At 40.1% G+C, this 18346-nt stretch overlaps 1 protein-coding gene across 3 annotated transcripts in view; it reads left to right on the top strand.

Moving 5' to 3' along the window:
- Positions 1–18346, top strand: part of Med1 (mediator complex subunit 1) — a 42345-nt gene that overhangs the window by 13920 nt on the left and 10079 nt on the right. For all 3 annotated transcript variants that reach the window (XM_036195764.1, XM_036195762.1, XM_036195763.1), the window contains exons 5-14: positions 83–215; positions 1362–1390; positions 8345–8416; positions 9721–9795; positions 10394–10467; positions 12660–12749; positions 14269–14380; positions 15063–15187; positions 15472–15590; positions 17433–17634. In XM_036195764.1, coding sequence (XP_036051657.1) covers positions 83–215; positions 1362–1390; positions 8345–8416; positions 9721–9795; positions 10394–10467; positions 12660–12749; positions 14269–14380; positions 15063–15187; positions 15472–15590; positions 17433–17634 — 1031 coding nt within the window. The remainder of the gene's footprint in view (positions 1–82; positions 216–1361; positions 1391–8344; positions 8417–9720; positions 9796–10393; positions 10468–12659; positions 12750–14268; positions 14381–15062; positions 15188–15471; positions 15591–17432; positions 17635–18346) is intronic.

Genomic DNA, 18346 nt, shown 5'->3' with positions numbered 1-18346 from the left:
AGAAATATTCAGCACAGTGCTGATTTTGGGTAGCATTATTATGTGTCTTCTATTAATTTTTGTTTTGATTTGTTCCTGCTAGACTGGGCTCTCATCTCAGTGCCAGTGGCACTGAATGTTACATCACGTCAGATATGTTCTATGTGGAAGTGCAGTTAGATCCTACAGGACAGCTTTGTGATGTAAAAGTGGCTCACCATGGGGAGAATCCTGTGGTATGTGTCGATATTTCACTGGAACCTATGGGGTTTACTTAGGAACATAATTAAAAATGAATTGTTGGGGGTCTGTATAGCTTTTAGGTTTTTTTTTGTTTGTTTGTTTTTTTGTAGAGATGATGTGATGGGCTATATTGGTAGTTTTAGGATAAAGTTTCAAAGTATGGATCCTCTGCCATCACCAAGGGTTGATGAGTGGGAACACCATAGGGACCCTTTTTATTCCAAATACCAAACTAGAGCTTAGGGTGACTGAGCAATAATTGCTCAAGACACAGAAACAGCCTTTCAATTCCTTTTAAAAGTGATTATAATCAAGACAGATAATATGAACAATCCTGCAATAAAAGTGGATGTGACCGGGCGGTGGTGGCGCAGGCCTGTAATCCCAGCACTTGGGAGGCAGAGGCAGGTGGATGGATCTCTGTGAGTTCGAGGCCAGCCTGGTCTACAGAGGGAGATCCAGGACAGGCTTCAAAGCTACAGAGAAACCCTGTCTCGAAAAACCAAAAAAAAAAAAAAAAAAAAAAGTGGATGTAAAATGCATATAATTAAGCAGTTTTATTTAGATTCCAGGGATGATGTGAAGAGAGATCTTAATGTTTTAAACAAACTACTTTAAAAATGACTCCTTTATAAATGATTCCATATATTTGATTTTTCATATCCCACCCCAAACTCATGGTGCACATGTCGAAAGACAAGGCTTTTTGACGGCAGAGAATAAAGCGCTTGTTGTATAAGCATGAGGACCTGAGTTGAGAGTCTTTGCACCTGAGTGAAGGGTTAGTTACCACCCCAGTGCTGGGGCTGCTGGGTGCTTGCTGACCAGCTAGCCTCATGGAAACATCAAGTTCCGGGGAAGCTCCAGATCAGCAAGAGACCTTCTCTCAGAACATAGGAAGGAGAGTGATAGAGGATGACAGCCGATCGCCTGCGCGATCTCTCTCTCTCTCTCTCTCTCTCTCTGTCTCTGTCACACACACACACACACACACACACACACACACACACCTTTTGATGTCTTGATGTAGGGCTTTCTATAGTTTTAATGTTTTTGTTTTAAAGCATATGTTATTAATAGAAAACTTTTCAATTCTGTTAATTTAGTTTAATGATGTAACATAATTTCTTTGATTTCAGAGCTGTCCAGAGCTTGTACAGCAGTTAAGGTAAGCAGATAATATTGGTCTCTTTTTTTGCACTGATAGATAATCTTGTTCTTTCTTTGGAGGGAGATGGATGGGCAGGGTCTTGCTTTAGAGTCCAGTCTGGTCTGGAACTCTGCATCATTGTTGCTCAGCTTCCTGAATAGCTCAGCATAAGTGTCTGTACTCTTGCTGTTCTTTATAGCTGGGACTTGTGGATATATTTTCTTGATGAGCATTTCTTCAGTCTGTTTCTGTTTGTGTTGAGAATTGAGTTAATAGGACTTTGTTGGTTTGTTCAAGATTTGGTCTCATGTAGCCAAGGGTGACATCAGGACTTCTGCTGCTTCTGCTTTCTCCACCTCCTTTTTTTTTTTTTTTTTTGGTGCTGAGGATCGAACCCAGGGCCATTGCTCTACCACTGAGCTAAATCCCCAACCCTTGTTTTTGTTTTTATTTTTTTTTTGTTTGGTTTGGTTTTGCCTTTTTCGAGACAGGGTTTCTCTGTGTAGCCATAGCTGTCCTAGAACTCACTCTGTAGACCAGGCTGACCTCAAACTGATCCACCTGCCTCTGCCTCCTGAATGCTGGGATCAAATGTGTGCCACCACCTGCTAGCCCTGCCTCTCCACTTAAATGTTAGGATTAGGGCTGGAGAGGTGGCTCAGAGGTTAAGAGCATTGGCTGCTCTTCCAGAAGTCCTGAGTTCTATTCCCAGCACCCACATGGTTTCTCACAACCATCTGTAATGAGATCTGTGCCCTCTTCTGACATAAAGGTGTACATGCAGATAGAGCAGCATATACATAAATAATAAAATCTTAAAAGGAAATAAATATCACCATGAAAACTTTTTCACTTCAGAGAGAAGTGAAGGAGAGAAAGCTGTATTATAATCTGTCACAATAAAGTAGTAGGCTTGACAACAGTCTTTTATCTGCTGGTGGCTTTCCTACTGACTTGATTTTTCCCTTTGAATTGAGTGGGATTTCCATGTTTAAATTTAAATCCAGACTAAGACTTTCTGGTAATTTGAGGCAGTTTAGTTTTGTTGTGGACATGCTCTGTTAGCTATGGATGGCTTAGAAAGCGTTGTAACTTTGGGGGAGTAGGTTTTATAGTCAGGTTTCTATAGTAGTAGTTTGTAGTTAGAGTTTTCCTGCCTGGCCCACAGTCAGGACAAATCTCTCTCACCCGCCAGTCCCACAGTCACTCAGACCCAACCAAGTAAGCACACAGTTTAGAAACTGTATGGCCATGGCAGGCTTCTTGCTAGCTAGCTCTTATATCTTAAATTAACCCGTTTCTATTAATCTATACTTTGCCACATGGCTTGTGGCTTACCAGTGTCTTTACATGTTGCTTGTCATGGCGGTGGCTGGCAGTGTCTCCTCCAGCCTTCTCCTTCCCAGAATTCTTTTCTCTCTTGTCCTGCCTATACTTCCTGCTTGGCCACTGTCCAATCAGAACTTTATTTACACAGAGCGATATCCACAGCACTTCCCCTTTTCTTTTTTTTTAAGGAAGGTTTTAACTTTTACATAGTACAATTACATATAACAAAACAATTATCAAGCAAGAATTACAGTTACAATATTAAAGAAGATATCCTATCTATCTTATATTTATGAGTCTAAGGTTTTATATCTAATGTATCTTTTATCATAACTGAGGAAATTATAACTATCTAGTCTTCAACCACATCAAAGACCTCAGAAGGATATAATATTACCTGAGAACTGGGAGAAGGATGCAAACAACTTTCGGGAGTCTTGCAGGAGTAGACAGAGACAGCTGGCAGCCTGGACAGTCACCTAATGTTCCTTTGTAAAGTTGGGGCATTTGTCTTCAGCCCACAGGGCTAGAGTCTCTTGGTCACTTCTCTCAGTGTCCTGTAGAATGTCTGGCAGTTTCCTCTGTGAAGGAGGAACCTGAAGGACCATGCTGTCAAGCAAAGTTTAGTGGTCACCTTTCTATGGGTCCTGCATGTCCAGTCGATCGAGCAGTCCAGGCAAGAACAGTTTCTTGCTCAAATGGCTATTTTTGCAAAGGTGAAGATAAGATATGAAGTGTCTTAAATGCCCATCCTCCTCTCTGAAGTAAATTGGTGCTACAAGGAGCAGACATGTCTCACTGTCCAGAAAGTCTAAATTTTAAAAGTATTTTAAATGCCATATTCTGTAGGTCTTTGAAGTATTTGAAGATTACCTATCTATCTGAAATATCTCTATGTATATGTAGAAGACTTAAGTAACATGGCTGTGAGTATGATTATCATAGATGACTAATTATTAATCTATTTTTAATTATCGATTACAATTTAAAATGAGTTATACAAACATAATACCTTAAACATGAGTAGAAATATGCACACAGTATAATAAAATTAACTTTAAGTTTGTATCAATAGACTAAAATCTATACCAAAGTAAAACATTTTAAATGAGTTTTTGCTCTTTAGAAGTAAGTTCCCTAATCTACCCTTTCATCCTATTATATCTATATCATATTCCCCTTTCTTCTTTAGAAAGAGATCTCATTTATAATCAACCTGCTTTAAAGAAAAATAGTGTTTTTTCTCTGTCCCACACCAGAGGGCTCTTCTGATTTGGGACACAAGACTCTCTTAACCTTTTCTTTTAGCAATATGTCTGGGTTTAGAGAAGGAGTGAGCCAATTCTATCTCCAAAGCCAGCTTGATAATTTTGGGAAATTGGGCGTAGTTTCTCTTACTACTTCCTGCTGGAGGGGGGCGCTGCATCTAATGGGAACACAAAGAAAATTTTAGGATTATGGAGTAGTCCATTAGGGTGAACCTCTGAGCCAGTGGCCTTGAAACCATTCTGGATGTCAGATCATCTGGGCCATGGTATCATCGGAGACCTTTCAGGTGGTCTTGGTTGATCAAACCTGATATATCTTAATCTGGAACAAATCCACAGCCTCTGGCTTTCTGTGGAAACAAAAGCAGAGACTCTTTTCCAAAGCAACATATCCTTATATCCAAATTTTGAAGTCAAGTTACCTTTAAAATTTACGTATTTATTTAACTCAACAGCTTTTACGATCAAATCTTTTTCTTCAGTTAAAAATCCCAAAGACAACATAAACCAGATTCTCTGTGTAATATCCATCTTTGTAAGACTGAAACACCTCTGTGGCTGCTGGCTCCGCCCACCTCAGCTTCCCAACATGGCGGTGGTTCAGTTTACTGTCAGCTCTGGGTCTGGAGCCATGTGTACCATCAATTATCAGAAGCAGTTCTATCAAAGCAGTGCATAGCCCAGAAACTTTTTTTCTTTTTTTTAAACTAGAAAAGGCTAAATCTACCATGCAGCAGAGTAAAGTGTCGCTTATAGATTCCTCATTCCTGCCACACTGCAGGTCAGACTCACACGCCAGGAACCCGCCACAGTAGCTCAAACCGGCAGGCTGCCGCTAACTTGAGAGAGACAACTAGGAAGCTGTTTTTAGCTCCGTTTAGAGTCTTTTTTTCTCAGGTTTTAGGTGGAAACTCTTGCAAACACGTTGGGCGCCATTTGTAGTTAGAGTTTTCCTGCCTGGCCCAGTCAGGACAAATCTCTCTTACCCGCCAGTCCCACAGTCGCTCAGACCCAACCAAGAAAGCACACAGAAACTTACATTGTTTAGAAACTATATGGCCGTGGCAGGCTTCTTGTCATCTACTTCTTCTCTCTTAAATTAACCCCTTTCTGTTAGTCTATACTTTACCACATGGCTTGTGGCTTACCAGTGTCTTTACATGTTGCTTTTCATGGCGGCGGCTGGCGGTGTCTCTCCCCACCCAGCCTTCCACCTCCCAGAATTCTCTTCTCTCTTGTCCCGCCTATACTTCCTGCCTGGCCACTGGCCAAACAGCATTTTATTTATACAGAGTGATATCCATAGCACTAGTTTATTGTATTTGTGGTCAAATATACCAGATTCCAACCTTTCTTTCTTTCTTTCTTTCTTTCTTTCTTTTTTTCTTTCTTTCTTTCTTTCTTTCTTTCTTTCTTTCTTTCTTTCTTTCTTTATCTATCTATCTATCTATCTATCTATTTATCTATTCATTTCATCCATTTATTTATTTATTTATCTAGCCATCTGTTTGCTTGTTTGTTTATTTATTTATTTGAGACAGGGTTTCTCTATATAGTTTTGGTGCCTCTCCTGGAACTCACTCTGTAGCCCAGGCTGGCCCAGAACTCACAGAGATCTGCCTTCCTGAGAGCACCACCATCTGGCTACATATATATTTTTTTAATGTGATTTAGGTGTTTTGTCATGGGTTTCAGGTCCCCTGGAACTGAAGTTACAAATAGTTGTGAGCTGCCATGTGGGTGCTAGGAAGTGAACCTGGGTCCTCTGGAAGAGCAGTCAGTGCTCTTAACTGCTGAGCCATATTTTGAGCCCCATAATTTTTGTTTTATAGATTTATTTATTTTACTTTTTGAGTATTTTGCCTGTATGTATGAATGTTCACCACATAGTTGTCTATGAACACTTGTGAGCCACCATGTGTTTACTGGGAACTAAACTTGGGTCCTCTGTAAGAATAGCCACTGCTTTTAACTGCTTAGCCAGTTCTACAACCATCTTCTAAAAGCTGTAATGCAGTCAAATATGATGGTGTGTCTTTATTCATTCCCAGCTTCCCAGAGGCCAGTGGAGGGGAATTTCTTCATGTTTGAGGCCACTTTGGGCTACATAATTTCAGGTTAGCCTGAGCTACATAGCACTACCCTGTCTAAAACAAACAAAAAAGTAGTAATTTAATGTAAAATAAACCATACAACTATTTGATTGAAACTTACCAAGATGTTTAACCACGATACTCCAGAATGAGTGAATATTTCTGGCGTTCACCCCTGAGTAGAAGACTATTAACTTATGAACCTGGTGATAATCTAAAGTTAATTTGTAAACCCATTTGGAAGAAGGAATGTCAAAATGAAAGTTATCCAGATACTTTAGCCACTCAGTATGCATGCTGCCAGCATGTCAGGGATATCTTGCTGACCCTTTTGTTTCTTCCCTTCTTACCGACCCTCGCTGTTGTATTTAAATGCTACCATATGGAGGCTGATTAGTTTGTTGTAGGCCTGTTTCCTGTAAGACTGGAAAGCAGAGCCAGGTGGTAGTGGTGGCGCACACCCTTAATCCCAGCACTTAGGAAGCAGAGGCAGGAAGATCTCTGCCAGTTTGAGGCTCGTCTGTTCTACAGAGTGAGTTCCAGGACAACCCAGAGAAACAAAAGAAAAAATTATTCAAATGAGCTTTGCGTATTGGCACTAAGATCAACACCTGCTAAAGTGGAAAAATGGAAAAAAGTTACCAATTTTCAACCACTTACTGTTTCTCAGTCCTTTTTTTTTGTTTGTTTGTTTGTTTTGTTTTTTCGAGACAGGATTTCTCTGTGGAGTTTTGGTCCCTTTTCTGGAACTCATGCTGTAGCCCCAGACTGGCCTTGAACTCACAGAGATCCGCCTGGCTCTGTCTCCTGAGTGCTGGGATTAAAGGAGTGGGCCACCTATGCCTGGCTAGTCCTTTTTTTTTTTTTTTTTTTTTTTTAAAATAAAATTTTAAGCCTGAATATTGGGATCAAAAAACCAACCATTGTACTAATATAATCTTTATTCTGTGGGTGTAGACCTATTCTTTTTCTTTTTTTTTTTTTTTTTTTCTTCTTCTCTCCTCAACTTCCCCTTTGAGATTAAATCTTGCTCTGTATCCCAGGTTGGTCTCTCACAATTCTCCTGCCTCAGATTCTTGAGTTCTAGTAGGGATACACCACTAAGCCCTGCTACTTTTTGACTTAAAATTTAAAAAATATCTATTTATAGATATGAGTGATGTCTGCTTGTCTGCCTGCATGCAAGGAGAGGTCATCAGATCCCATTACAGATGCTAGGTGGGTGCTTGGAATTGAACTCAGGTCCTCTGGAAGAGCTGCCAGTGCTCTTAACTGCTGATGATGCATCTCTCCAGCCCTCTTGTTTTCAGGTTTTTGTTTTGTTTTTTTAACATTGCCAAATTCATTTTACGAGGCCACAGTTATCCCTACATCCAAACCACATAAAGATTCAACAAAGAGAATTACAGATCAGTTTTCCTTATGGACATAGATGCAAAAATTCTCAATAAAATACTTGCAAATCCAAAAACACATCAAAATTATCATCCATCACAATCAAGTAGGCTTCATCCTGGTGTTGCAGGAGTAGTTCAACATAATCAATAAATATAACCCACCATATAAACAAATTTTGTGACAAGACCGTGTGTTTCTTTTGGCACAGCTTCCTCAGCTTGCATATAGTTTCACAAGTCCATTATCAGAATGGTGGAGGACAGCGGGGTGCAAGTAGACATGGTGTGCAGAATTCTACCTTTTGATCCAAGGCAACAGGAAGTGAACTGAAACACTGAGTGTTTTCAGTTTTTTCACTTTATGGGTATGAATGTTTTATCTGCACCATCTGGATGCAGTGCTGGTGGAGGCCAAAAGAGGGCATCAGATGCCTTAAAACTGGAGTTACAGACATTAAAACCCTCGTGGGTGCTAAGAATTGAAAGCAGGACCTCTGGAACTGCAGCCAGTGCTCTGTTGAGCCTTCTTTGCAGCCCCCTATCCCCCCCCCCATTCTTGATTAACTATAAAACTCTGGGACTTCAGAGGCGGTGGTGCTTGCCTTTAATCCTAGCAGTGAAGAGTCAGAGGTAGGAGAATCTCTGATTTTAAGGCCAGCTTGATCTACAGAGCAAGTTCTAGGACAGCCAGAGCTACAGAAACACTGTCTTGAAAACCAAAAACAAACAAACAAGCAAAAAGCTCTCTTTGAGATAATGATGTGAGCAGTTTATTAAAATGACTTTTAGATAGCCATGTTTGGGGGCTTTTTTTTTTTTTTTTAGGATAAAGTAGTAATTTTGTGTTGTATTCTCTCTTTTCCCACCTTCCTGAATTACCTATAGGGAAAAGAATTTTGATGAGTTTTCTAAGCACCTTAAGGGTCTTGTAAACCTGTATAACCTTCCAGGAGACAAGTAAGTAATTTCATTTCATTTATTCATTTATATAAGTTTTCCATTTTGGAAAAATGTGTATAAATCTGTGAGCCAGTTTGGGTTACACATTTTCTTACTCTTCTGATGTATATTTATCCCTGTTTCTATTCATACTGTAATCTATAGTTCAGCTTCTGACATTATATATTTGTTTTTAATTTTTAAATTTATATATATATATATATTTGCATCTGTTTTTTGCCTTCATGTATTGATTTCCAGGATATGGAACTAACCTCCCCTCGTTTATTTATTTATTATTTTTAATGATTTATTTATTTATTATGTATACAGTGTTCTGCTTGCATGTATGCCTGCAGGCCAGAAGAGGGCACAGATCTCATTACAGATGGTTGTGAGCCACCATGTGGTTTCTGGGAATTGAATTTAGGACCTCTGGAAGAGCAGGTAGTGCTCTTAATCTCTGAGCCATCTCCCAGCTCCTCCTCTCTTTATTTTAGCCTAACTGGGATTCTATTAAACTGCATATTTTAAAGGGAAATAAACATAAACTCTGATAGTTCTAAAAATAAACTTTGTTTTGGTTGTATTGGAAAAAAAAAATAGTAGCCCAGGCTTGACCTCAATATGTTGTTGAAGATGCCCTTAAATTCCTTAGGTTCCTCTTTCTCCATTAAAGTGCCAAGATTGTAGTAGGCATGTGCTCCAATATCCAGCTTTGTGAGTTTATTTGTATTTAATTTGTTTATTGGTTTTGCTTTTTGAAACAGGGTCTTACCGTATAGCTCTAGATGTCTTGGAACTCACTGTGTAGACCAGGCTGACTTCAAACTCACAGAGATCTGCCTGCCTCTGCCTCCTGAGTGCTGGGATTAAAGGTGTACAAATCATACCTGGTTTTGTGTTTTCTAACTGTTTTTAAGAGTAAAACATGCTAGGTGGCTCCACCCTTGAGAGTTTCTGTGTTGGTACTTTTTGATTTTGCTGTTTTGAGGCGGGGTCTCATTGCATAATTTTGGCTGGACTAGAACTTGCTTTGTAGAACTTGCTAGCTAGCCTAACCTTAGAGAGATCCATCTGGCCTGTGTCGGTACTTGTATGTGTTAATTTTTCAAGTGTTTTTTTTTTTTTGTTTTGTTTTGTTTTGTTTTTTTTGAGACAGGGTTTCTCTGTGTAGATTTGCGCGCCTTTTTCCTGGAACTCACTTGGTAGCCCAGGCTGGCCTAGAACTCACAGAGATCGCTGGGATTAAAGGTGTGCGCCACCACCGCCTGGCTATTTTTCAAGTGTTTAACTAAGTTTTCTCCTCATTTACTCTCCAGCAAACTGAAGACTAAAATGTATTTGGCTCTCCAATCATTAGAACAAGACCTTTCTAAAATGGCAATTATGTACTGGTAAGACTGGCTGATGAGGCCATTCTACATGACTTAGTTTCTCATCGAGAAGATTTCTAAGGTCTTAATTTTTACATGGGTGTACTCTAGGTATATCTGATTACATATCTTTGCATGAAACTATGTAGCATATGTCTGTATTGTACCTGTATTGTACATACTTGTCTTTTGCTATTGCTTCCCCAATGATTATTGCATTCCATTTTTCTGAGTAACTATCATTTAAGTTATGGCTGTTATTCCATAGACTTTATCTGAAATATTTTCACACTTGTTCACGTTATCTGATGAATAGTAGTTCAGTTGTGGTTTTTATTCATTAATTTGAGATGGAGTGTCACTAGGATGTCCAGGCTGGCTGACATCATGGGATGCACCAGAGTTAGCCTCTCAAGTTACAGAATTATGGGAATATGTAAACCTGATTTAGTTTTACTTTTTATTATGTTACTTATTGATGTCTACTGGAAAATAGCCCCTTTTATTGAAGGTGAAACACACTTCTTATATGTGCTGTTATAAGAGAGTCATTTTGATAACTACTATAGAACTTGTGTGAGGTACCAAATCCAGTCATCGTAGATCATTTGTCTTGTAGGAAGGCAACTAATGCTGCTCCGTTGGATAAGATCCTTCATGGAAGTGTTGGCTATCTCACTCCACGGAGTGGGGGTACGGTATCTTACCTTGATTGTTTTGAAAATGTCTAGTATTAGTTTAAGGGTCATTATTTTATGTTAATGTGTGTGAGTGTGGTGTGCATGTTTGTGTGTGGAGGCCAGAGAACAGGTCCTACACTTGGTCCCTTGAGACAGGGTTTCTCAGGCTACAGTCAGTAAGCACCAGTGCTGGGATTAGACATGTGCTTGTTGCCATGCTTGGCTTTTCGCGTGAGTGCTGAGGTCCTGAACTAGGTGCTCATGCTAGCACGGTACACTCTTCCCCACTCTCTAGCACCCTTATTACCATTTTGTTGTTCTTCTGCAGTGCTGGTAATCAAAACCGAGCTTTGTGCATAGTAGGCCAGGTTTTCCACCACTGAACTACCTGCTCAGCCCTGAGGAGATACTTTTCATTTAACATGAGCTTGTGAAGACATAAGTTAATGGAGATAAATACCAGAAATTTGTGATGACTTCTTAGATGTTGATACTTGCCCTCTCTTTTTTATTTTATTGTGTGAAATATATTGTTGTTCCCAGAATTATTTTTGCAACTTTTTAATTTGATTGCATATTACCCCCCCCTGTGTGTGTGTGTGTGTGTGTGTGTGTGTGTGTGTGTGTGTGTTTCATGTTCTATTAAGTATGTGGAAGTCAGAGGACAGTTAGTGGGAGTCAGTAGTTCTGTTCTTTTGCCATGTAGGTCCCTGGGAACTCAGTTGTCAGACTTTGTGGCTAATGTCCTTACATGCTGAGCTATCCTATTGGCCCTATGGAATCGTTTTTTGCATATAGACTTATAGAAATGTGGATTTTGTCTGTTTTTTTGAGATAGGGTTTCATTGTGTAGCCTTAGCTAAGCTGGAAATTGCTCTGTAGACCAGGCTGGCCTTGAATTTATAAAGATCTACCTGCCTCTGTCTCCTGAGTGCTGGGATTAAAAGTGTGGACTATCACGCCTGGCAATTTTTTCCCCCTTTTTAAAAAATAAAGACAAAATCTTTTGTAATTGAGGCTGGTCTTGATCTCATTATGTGCATATGGACTTCTGATTCTCTTGCTTCAGAGTATTTACCATTCTATCTTTTTTTGGGGGTGGTGGGTAGGGGGTTTTAAGACAGAGTTTCTTTGCATATTCCTGACTGTTCTGGAATTCGATCTGTAGACCAGGCTAGCCACCTATCTCTGCCTACCAAGTGCTGGGACTAAAGGCATGCACCACCACTGCCTGGCTCTACCTGTTTTTTCTCATGCACATGGGTAATTAGCTTATACAGATGTCTGTGCATGCCATGCTCATAGAGGGCAAGTTGTGATCTACCATATGGATGCTGGAAGTTGAACCTGTGTCCTCTGGGAGAACAGCCTCCTAACTGTTGAGGCATCTCTCCCTAGATGATGTTCTGAGTTCTATGCAGTGCTGGGGCTCAAGCCCTTGGGTAAGCTAGGCAAATACTCTATACTCTACAACTGAACATTTCTACTCAGCTTTTTTTTAGGTTGAATTAGGGTCTCACTGTCTTCCAAGTGGTTTTGTTTTTTTTTTTTTGTTTGTTTGTTTGTTTTTTGTTTTTTTGGTGGAGCTGAGGATCAAACCCAGGGCCTTGCACTTGCTAGGCAAGCGCTCTACCACTGAGCTAAATCCCCAACCCTTTTTTTGGTTTTGTTTTGTTTGTTTTTTCAAGACAGGGTTTCTCTGTGTAGTTTTGCACCTTTCCTGGAACTCACTCAGTACATCAGGCTGGCCTCGAACTCACAGAGCTCCACCTGCCTCTGCCTCCTGAGTGCTGGGATTAAAGGTGTGCGCCACCACCGCCTGCCAAGTGGTTCTTGAACTCACTATATAGCATAGGCCGGCCTTGAATTTGTCGCATTCTGCATTCCTCTAATCCCAGGCTAGAGTGAGCTACCACACTCAGCATTTATGTGTGTATATAGCAGTTTTGGGAGAAGTATGAAGGGTTTAATTGAACCCAGGGCCTTCCTATTGTAGGTAAGCACTCTATATAGCATTGAGCTATCCCCAGCCTCCTCTTGTTAGTTTGAGATAAGGGTTTATATAGCTAAGACTCCTTAGCTTCTTGTTCTTCCTCCCAAGTTCCTAGATTATTGGTGAGCACCACCACAACAAGTATGAATGATTTTTTAATGGTATCATTTATTAATGAAGATGACATAATTAATAAGTTCTATTTGTGATAGGTCATTTAATGAACATGAAATACTATGCCTCTCCTTCTGATCTGCTGGATGATAAGACTGCATCTCCTGTCATTTTACATGAAAAGAATGGTAAGTGTTTGTTTCTCTTGTCCATTGAGACAGATCTTTTTATGTAACCTAGGCTGTTCTGGAACCTACTATGTAACACAGGCTGGCTCTCAAACTTAGAGTAATCATATATATCACTTTAGCCTTCCAAAAACTGAGGTTATATGTGTGAACTACTGTACCCAACTGGATGTGATTTTGAGACAGGGTGACCTCACCTGGCTGTATACATCAAAATGACCTTTACCTCCTATGTGCTGGGGTTATAGGCATGCGATGCTCAGCTTTCTCCATTGTGTTAAAAAATATTTGTGAAATTTGCCGGTGGTGGCGCCCACCTTTAATCCCAGCACTCGGGAGGCAGAGCTAGGAGGATCTCTGTGAGTTCCAGGCCAACCTGGTCTCCAAAGCGAGTTCCAGGAAAGGCACAAAGCTACACAGAGAAACCTTGTCTCGAAAAAACAAAACAAAACAAAAAATTATTTGTAAATTCGAATGTCCAGCTTCCCTTCCTGTAATTCATAATGTGATATTTCTTAATGAATTCCCTATCCCTATAATATGTTCGGATATAACACATACATCATGTATACACCTCACATAAATATATATGTATGTACTTATGTACCTAAACATATATATATATATATATTAAATAGTAGCTTAATGCGTAAATAAGTTAATGATGAACCTTGTAGGCGTGATAGTTACTGAAGCCTCAATGGGGGTTGGAACTTCCCGATCAAAACTGGAATGCCTACCCACTACACTAACGGAGAAGGCTGGGTTTGGGACATGCCAAAATGCCAGCACTGATGAGGATCAGTCAGGTGAACCTGAGTTGAAGGCCAACCTAATCTATGGAGTGATCAAATAAATAATAAAAAAATAAAATAAATGTGACTAAAACTGCAGTATTGAATGGCACTTTGTATTTTAACTTTTTCTTTTTGGTGTTTTGAGGCAGAATGTCATATAGTCACAGCTGGGAGTGGTGGGGGGTCAGCTGGCATCAGACTTGTTATGTAACTGATGATGAACTTGGGACTTCGGTCCTCTTGGCTCCTTGATGTACACTAACACACCTGGCTTGTATTTGGACTAATGTAGCAGAAGAAGTCCATTACTTTATTTGACCGCAGTATAACTTCAATAATTGATTATTTCCTGTAATTATAAGCCCATTTAGCTCTTTAAGATTTCCCCCCTTTGGGCTATGGTGTTATACTCATTAGCAGAAAGAAATACTGAGTGGCTAGCTAGGTGGTGATGGTGGCGGCGGTGGCGCATGCCTTTAATCCCAGCATTCAGGAGGCAGAGCCAGGCGCATCTCTATGAGTTCGAGGCCAGCCTGGTTTACAGGCGCAAAGCTACACAGAGAAACCCTGTCTCTGTCTGATTAATTATGACTGATAGTGAAGGGTTTTTGTTTGATTGTTTGCATTTTAGGTTTTTTTTTTTTTTTAATGTCTTTTAGTGTTGTGATCCTTGTAATCTGTGTTAGGAGGAGGAAAACCTTTTTTTCTTTTTCTATTCCCAGTTCCTCGATCTTTGGGCATGAATGCATCAGTAACAATTGAAGGAACATCTGCTATGTACAAACTCCCAATTGCCCCATTAATTATGGGGTCCCATCCAGTTGACAATAAATGGTAAGTTAAATAGGATTTAAAGTAGTGAAGTCCATTTTCAGCATCAAGCTCTTCCTTGAGTTTCTAGATGTTGCCCTTTTGTTTCCATCCACTAATTCCTCTATTGTTATTTATTTGAAGGTTACTATTTGATATCTACTCACAAAACACATACCTTTACAATTTTGTTTATAATTAATTAAAAAAAATTTTTTATGTATGTGTTTTGCCTGCATGTGTGTCTGCACACCATCTGTGTGCCTTGGTGCACTTAAAGGCTAGAAGAGGACATCAGATCCCCTGGGGCTGGAGTTATAGATGGTCGAAGTTCTCATGTGGGTGCTGGGAATTGAACCAGATAGTGTTCTTTTCCACTAGCTATGTCAACATTTCCTATATACTGTATTCTTTGTCCTGAATAAATTAATCATATTTTGTTTCTGGTTTTGGTACTGGGGTTGAACCCAGAGCTGCAAATGAGAAACACATACCATCACCCTGAGCTAGACCCTGAGCCCCATCATAAATGTTTTATTAACTACTTCCTACTTAACAAGATAATTTATTTTGAAATTATGGGAAGGAAAGTAGAAAAGTGAGCTTTTGATAGATGTTATGGGCCTGTGTAATATATACATGTCTAAGAAAAAGTGTTCAGATTTTTCAAAATGGAAAATTTCCCTCTCTTCTTTTTTTTTTGAAGGACCCCTTCTTTCTCCTCAGTCACTAGTGCCAACAGTGTTGATCTTCCTGCCTGTTTCTTCTTGAAATTTCCCCAGCCAATCCCAGTATCTAAAGCGTTTGTTCAGAAACTGCAGAACTGCACAGGTAAGCTCTTTTTAAAAAGTGTTTGCCGCACTGTAATAGAGGCAGGTTTACCTGTGAAGATACCCACCTGCTGTGAGTGTGAGGGGGGCTGGAGATTTTCTTAAACGGCTTGCAGTCCTCCAGGCCTCAAAGACTAGTGATGAGTACAGACGGTAGGTGTTAGTAATGCTTGTAGTACTTTTTAATATATAGGCGAACAAATAGGAAAATCATATAAGGAAAATGGAGTTGTCACTAATGTGATTTTAATGTGTGATCATTATAATCAGTCCTTGTATTTCCAGGAATCCCATTGTTTGAGACTCCGCCGACTTACATTCCACTCTATGAGCTCATCACTCAGTTTGAGCTGTCAAAGGATCCAGATCCCCTGCCCTTGAATCACAACATGCGGTTTTATGCTGTAAGTAGGCCCTGGGGGTCTGGAACATTGTTGGTTCTTTGTAACTTTAGTGAGGTCTGATATCTGTCTGATAGGGGCAAAAAAAGTCATCTGAAACTTACTAAAGCAAAAGGGAATGAGCTTTTGAGTTAAAGAAACAACCATGTGTTGTCTCTCTCTCCCTCTGTGTGTATTGGCGTTTTGCCTTCATGTATGTACAGGCAATGTGAGCTCCCATGTAGGTGCTGTGAACTAAACCTGGGTCCTCTGGAAGAGCAGCCAATGGCTATTACCCCTTTTTTTCTAGACAGGTTCTCATGTAACCCAGGCTGGCATTGAACTTAGCAGAGGATGATCTTAAGCCAGTCCTCTAGACTGCCATGACTAGAGGCACACTGAGAACTATCTACAACAAGGAAAGCCAGGGCTTTTGGGAGGCAGAGGCGTAAGGATTGCCTTGACTCAGAGGACTACTTGAGCTATGTAGCAAGACTTTTTCTCAAAAAAAAGAAAAGAAAAGAAAAGATTTATCAGAATTGAAAATCTTATAGTGCTACCTTGAGCTTTTAGAAGGTTAAAGATGTTAAGACTTGTTTCTTGAGGGCATGGTGGCACACACCTTTAATATCACAGCATTTGGAAGGCAGAGGCAGGCAGATCTCTGTGAGTTTGAGGTCAGCCTAGTTCTACAAAACTAGTTCCAGGACAGCCAGGACCCAGAAGAGAACCATGTCTCAAAAAGGAAACAAAATAATTAATTTCGCCAGGCGGTGGTGGCGCACGCTTTTAATCCCAGCACTCGGGAGGCAGAGGCAGGAGGATCTCTGAGTTCGAGGCCAGCCTGGGCTACAAAGCGAGTTCTAGGAAAGTTGCAAAACTACACAGAGAAACCCTGTCTTGAAAAACCAAAAAAAAAAAAAAAAAAAAAAAATTCTTGGACCAAGTGTGAGACAGTGAGATCCTATCTCAAAAAGGAAGAAAAACATTTTCCTCTTAATTTACCATTTTTATGTCTATGACTGTTTTGCCTACATGTATATAAGTATGCTACATTTCTACATCCACAAAGGCCAGAAGAGGGTGTCAGATTCCCCTGGATTTGGAGTTGGACTGTTGTGAGCTACCATGTGGATGGGTGCTGGGAACTGAACCCCAATCCCAATTCTCTGGAAGAGCAGCCAGTGCTCTTAACTGATGAACCATCTCTTCAGCCGTGGCCCATTTAAGTGCTATGGATTTAGAATAAGAAAGATCTTTAAGTGTGAATGGAGAACAAGATGCTGACATGTATAAATTATGAAAGGCCCCAAAACCTCATCTGGGTTTGAATTCATAGGAATGTTGAGAGTTTAGTTTATACAACATAGAAGCTCCCCAATTCTAGCTACATTATAATTATATAGGTTGTTTTATTAACAATACAGTTTTGTAATTCTTTTTTGGTTTTTTGAGACCGTTTCTCTGGTAGTTTTGGTGCCTGTCCTGGGTCTTGCTCTGTAGACCAGGCTGGCCTCGAACTCATAGAGATCCTCCTGGCTCTGGGATTAAAGAGGTGTACCACCTCAGTCTTTAGGAATTGCTAATGCAAAATCGAAGGTGATTTTTGTGTTAGCAATCCTCCTCAATGTTTAATAATACATTCATTAATAGACATATCTTTTAGCTAAACAAATAACTAGTTGCTATTCATAATATCAGTTATTAAAAGAGGTCTGTATGTATATGTGAAGTTTATACTTCCCATGCTTTTGGTGTGCCCTTTCCCTGCCCCCTTGGTATTCCTCCTGCTGCTTTCAGGATAGTTTGTGATTAGGTACAGTGAGTAAGTAAATACCATTGACTTACCGTCTTCTTTTTGCCTAGGCACTTCCAGGTCAGCAGCACTGCTATTTTCTCAATAAGGATGCTCCTCTTCCAGATGGCCAAAGCCTGCAGGGAACACTGGTTAGCAAAATCATGTTTCAGCATCCTGGCCGAGTTCCTCTTATCTTGAATATGATCAGACACCAAGTGGCTTATAACACCCTAATTGGAAGCTGTGTCAAAAGAACTGTTTTAAAAGAAGGTACTCTCCTTCCTTTTGATATATTTAGGGAGAGTGGTGCTGACTTCTCCAATGGCTCTTGAATTTGGTAGCTCTTTAAAATATCCATAGAACTTTAAAGACTACAGATGGTTTGATTTCCACACCCCATCAATGTCAATGTGGCTGGTGTGGTGGTGCATGACTTTAATCCCAGCACTCAGGAGACAGAGGCAGGTGGATCTCTGAGTTTGAGACCAGCCTGGTCTACAAAGGGATTTCTGGAACAGCCAGGGCTACACAGAGAAGCCTGCCTCATCTCTCCTCCCTGACCCCCCAAAATGAATGTCAATATAAACAATTGGGAATTTAATCACTACAAATTATTTTGATGGGATTAATTTGTTATACTTGGTATTTATAATAAAAGGCGAGAGTGTGAGTATGAGAGACTTAACATTTTCTGTATTCTTTTGCTGTATTTTTGAGATGTAGTCCAGGCTGGCCTTGAACTTACTGTGTTCCCTAGGCTAGCCTTGGAATTGAAATGATCCTCCTGCTTCAACCTCCTATGTTAAGATTAAGGTCTGTACCATACTTCCTGTCCACTTTTTCTAAATAGTAACACAAACTAGGCCTTGTGTCTTTACTTTGCTGTCTTGGTGCACTTTGTTAGATAGTTTGTCCGAACTAAAGGTTATGTTGTTGTTCTGAGTGCTAGATCTAGTCCTTAGCATAGCATCCCACCCTGTTC

Source organism: Onychomys torridus, chromosome 8 (assembly GCF_903995425.1).
Source record: "Onychomys torridus chromosome 8, mOncTor1.1, whole genome shotgun sequence".
In the NCBI taxonomy this organism is placed as follows: Eukaryota; Metazoa; Chordata; class Mammalia; order Rodentia; family Cricetidae; genus Onychomys; species Onychomys torridus.
The sequence above is the reverse complement of the archived record's forward strand: the minus strand, read 5'-3'. Positions and strand labels throughout refer to the sequence as shown.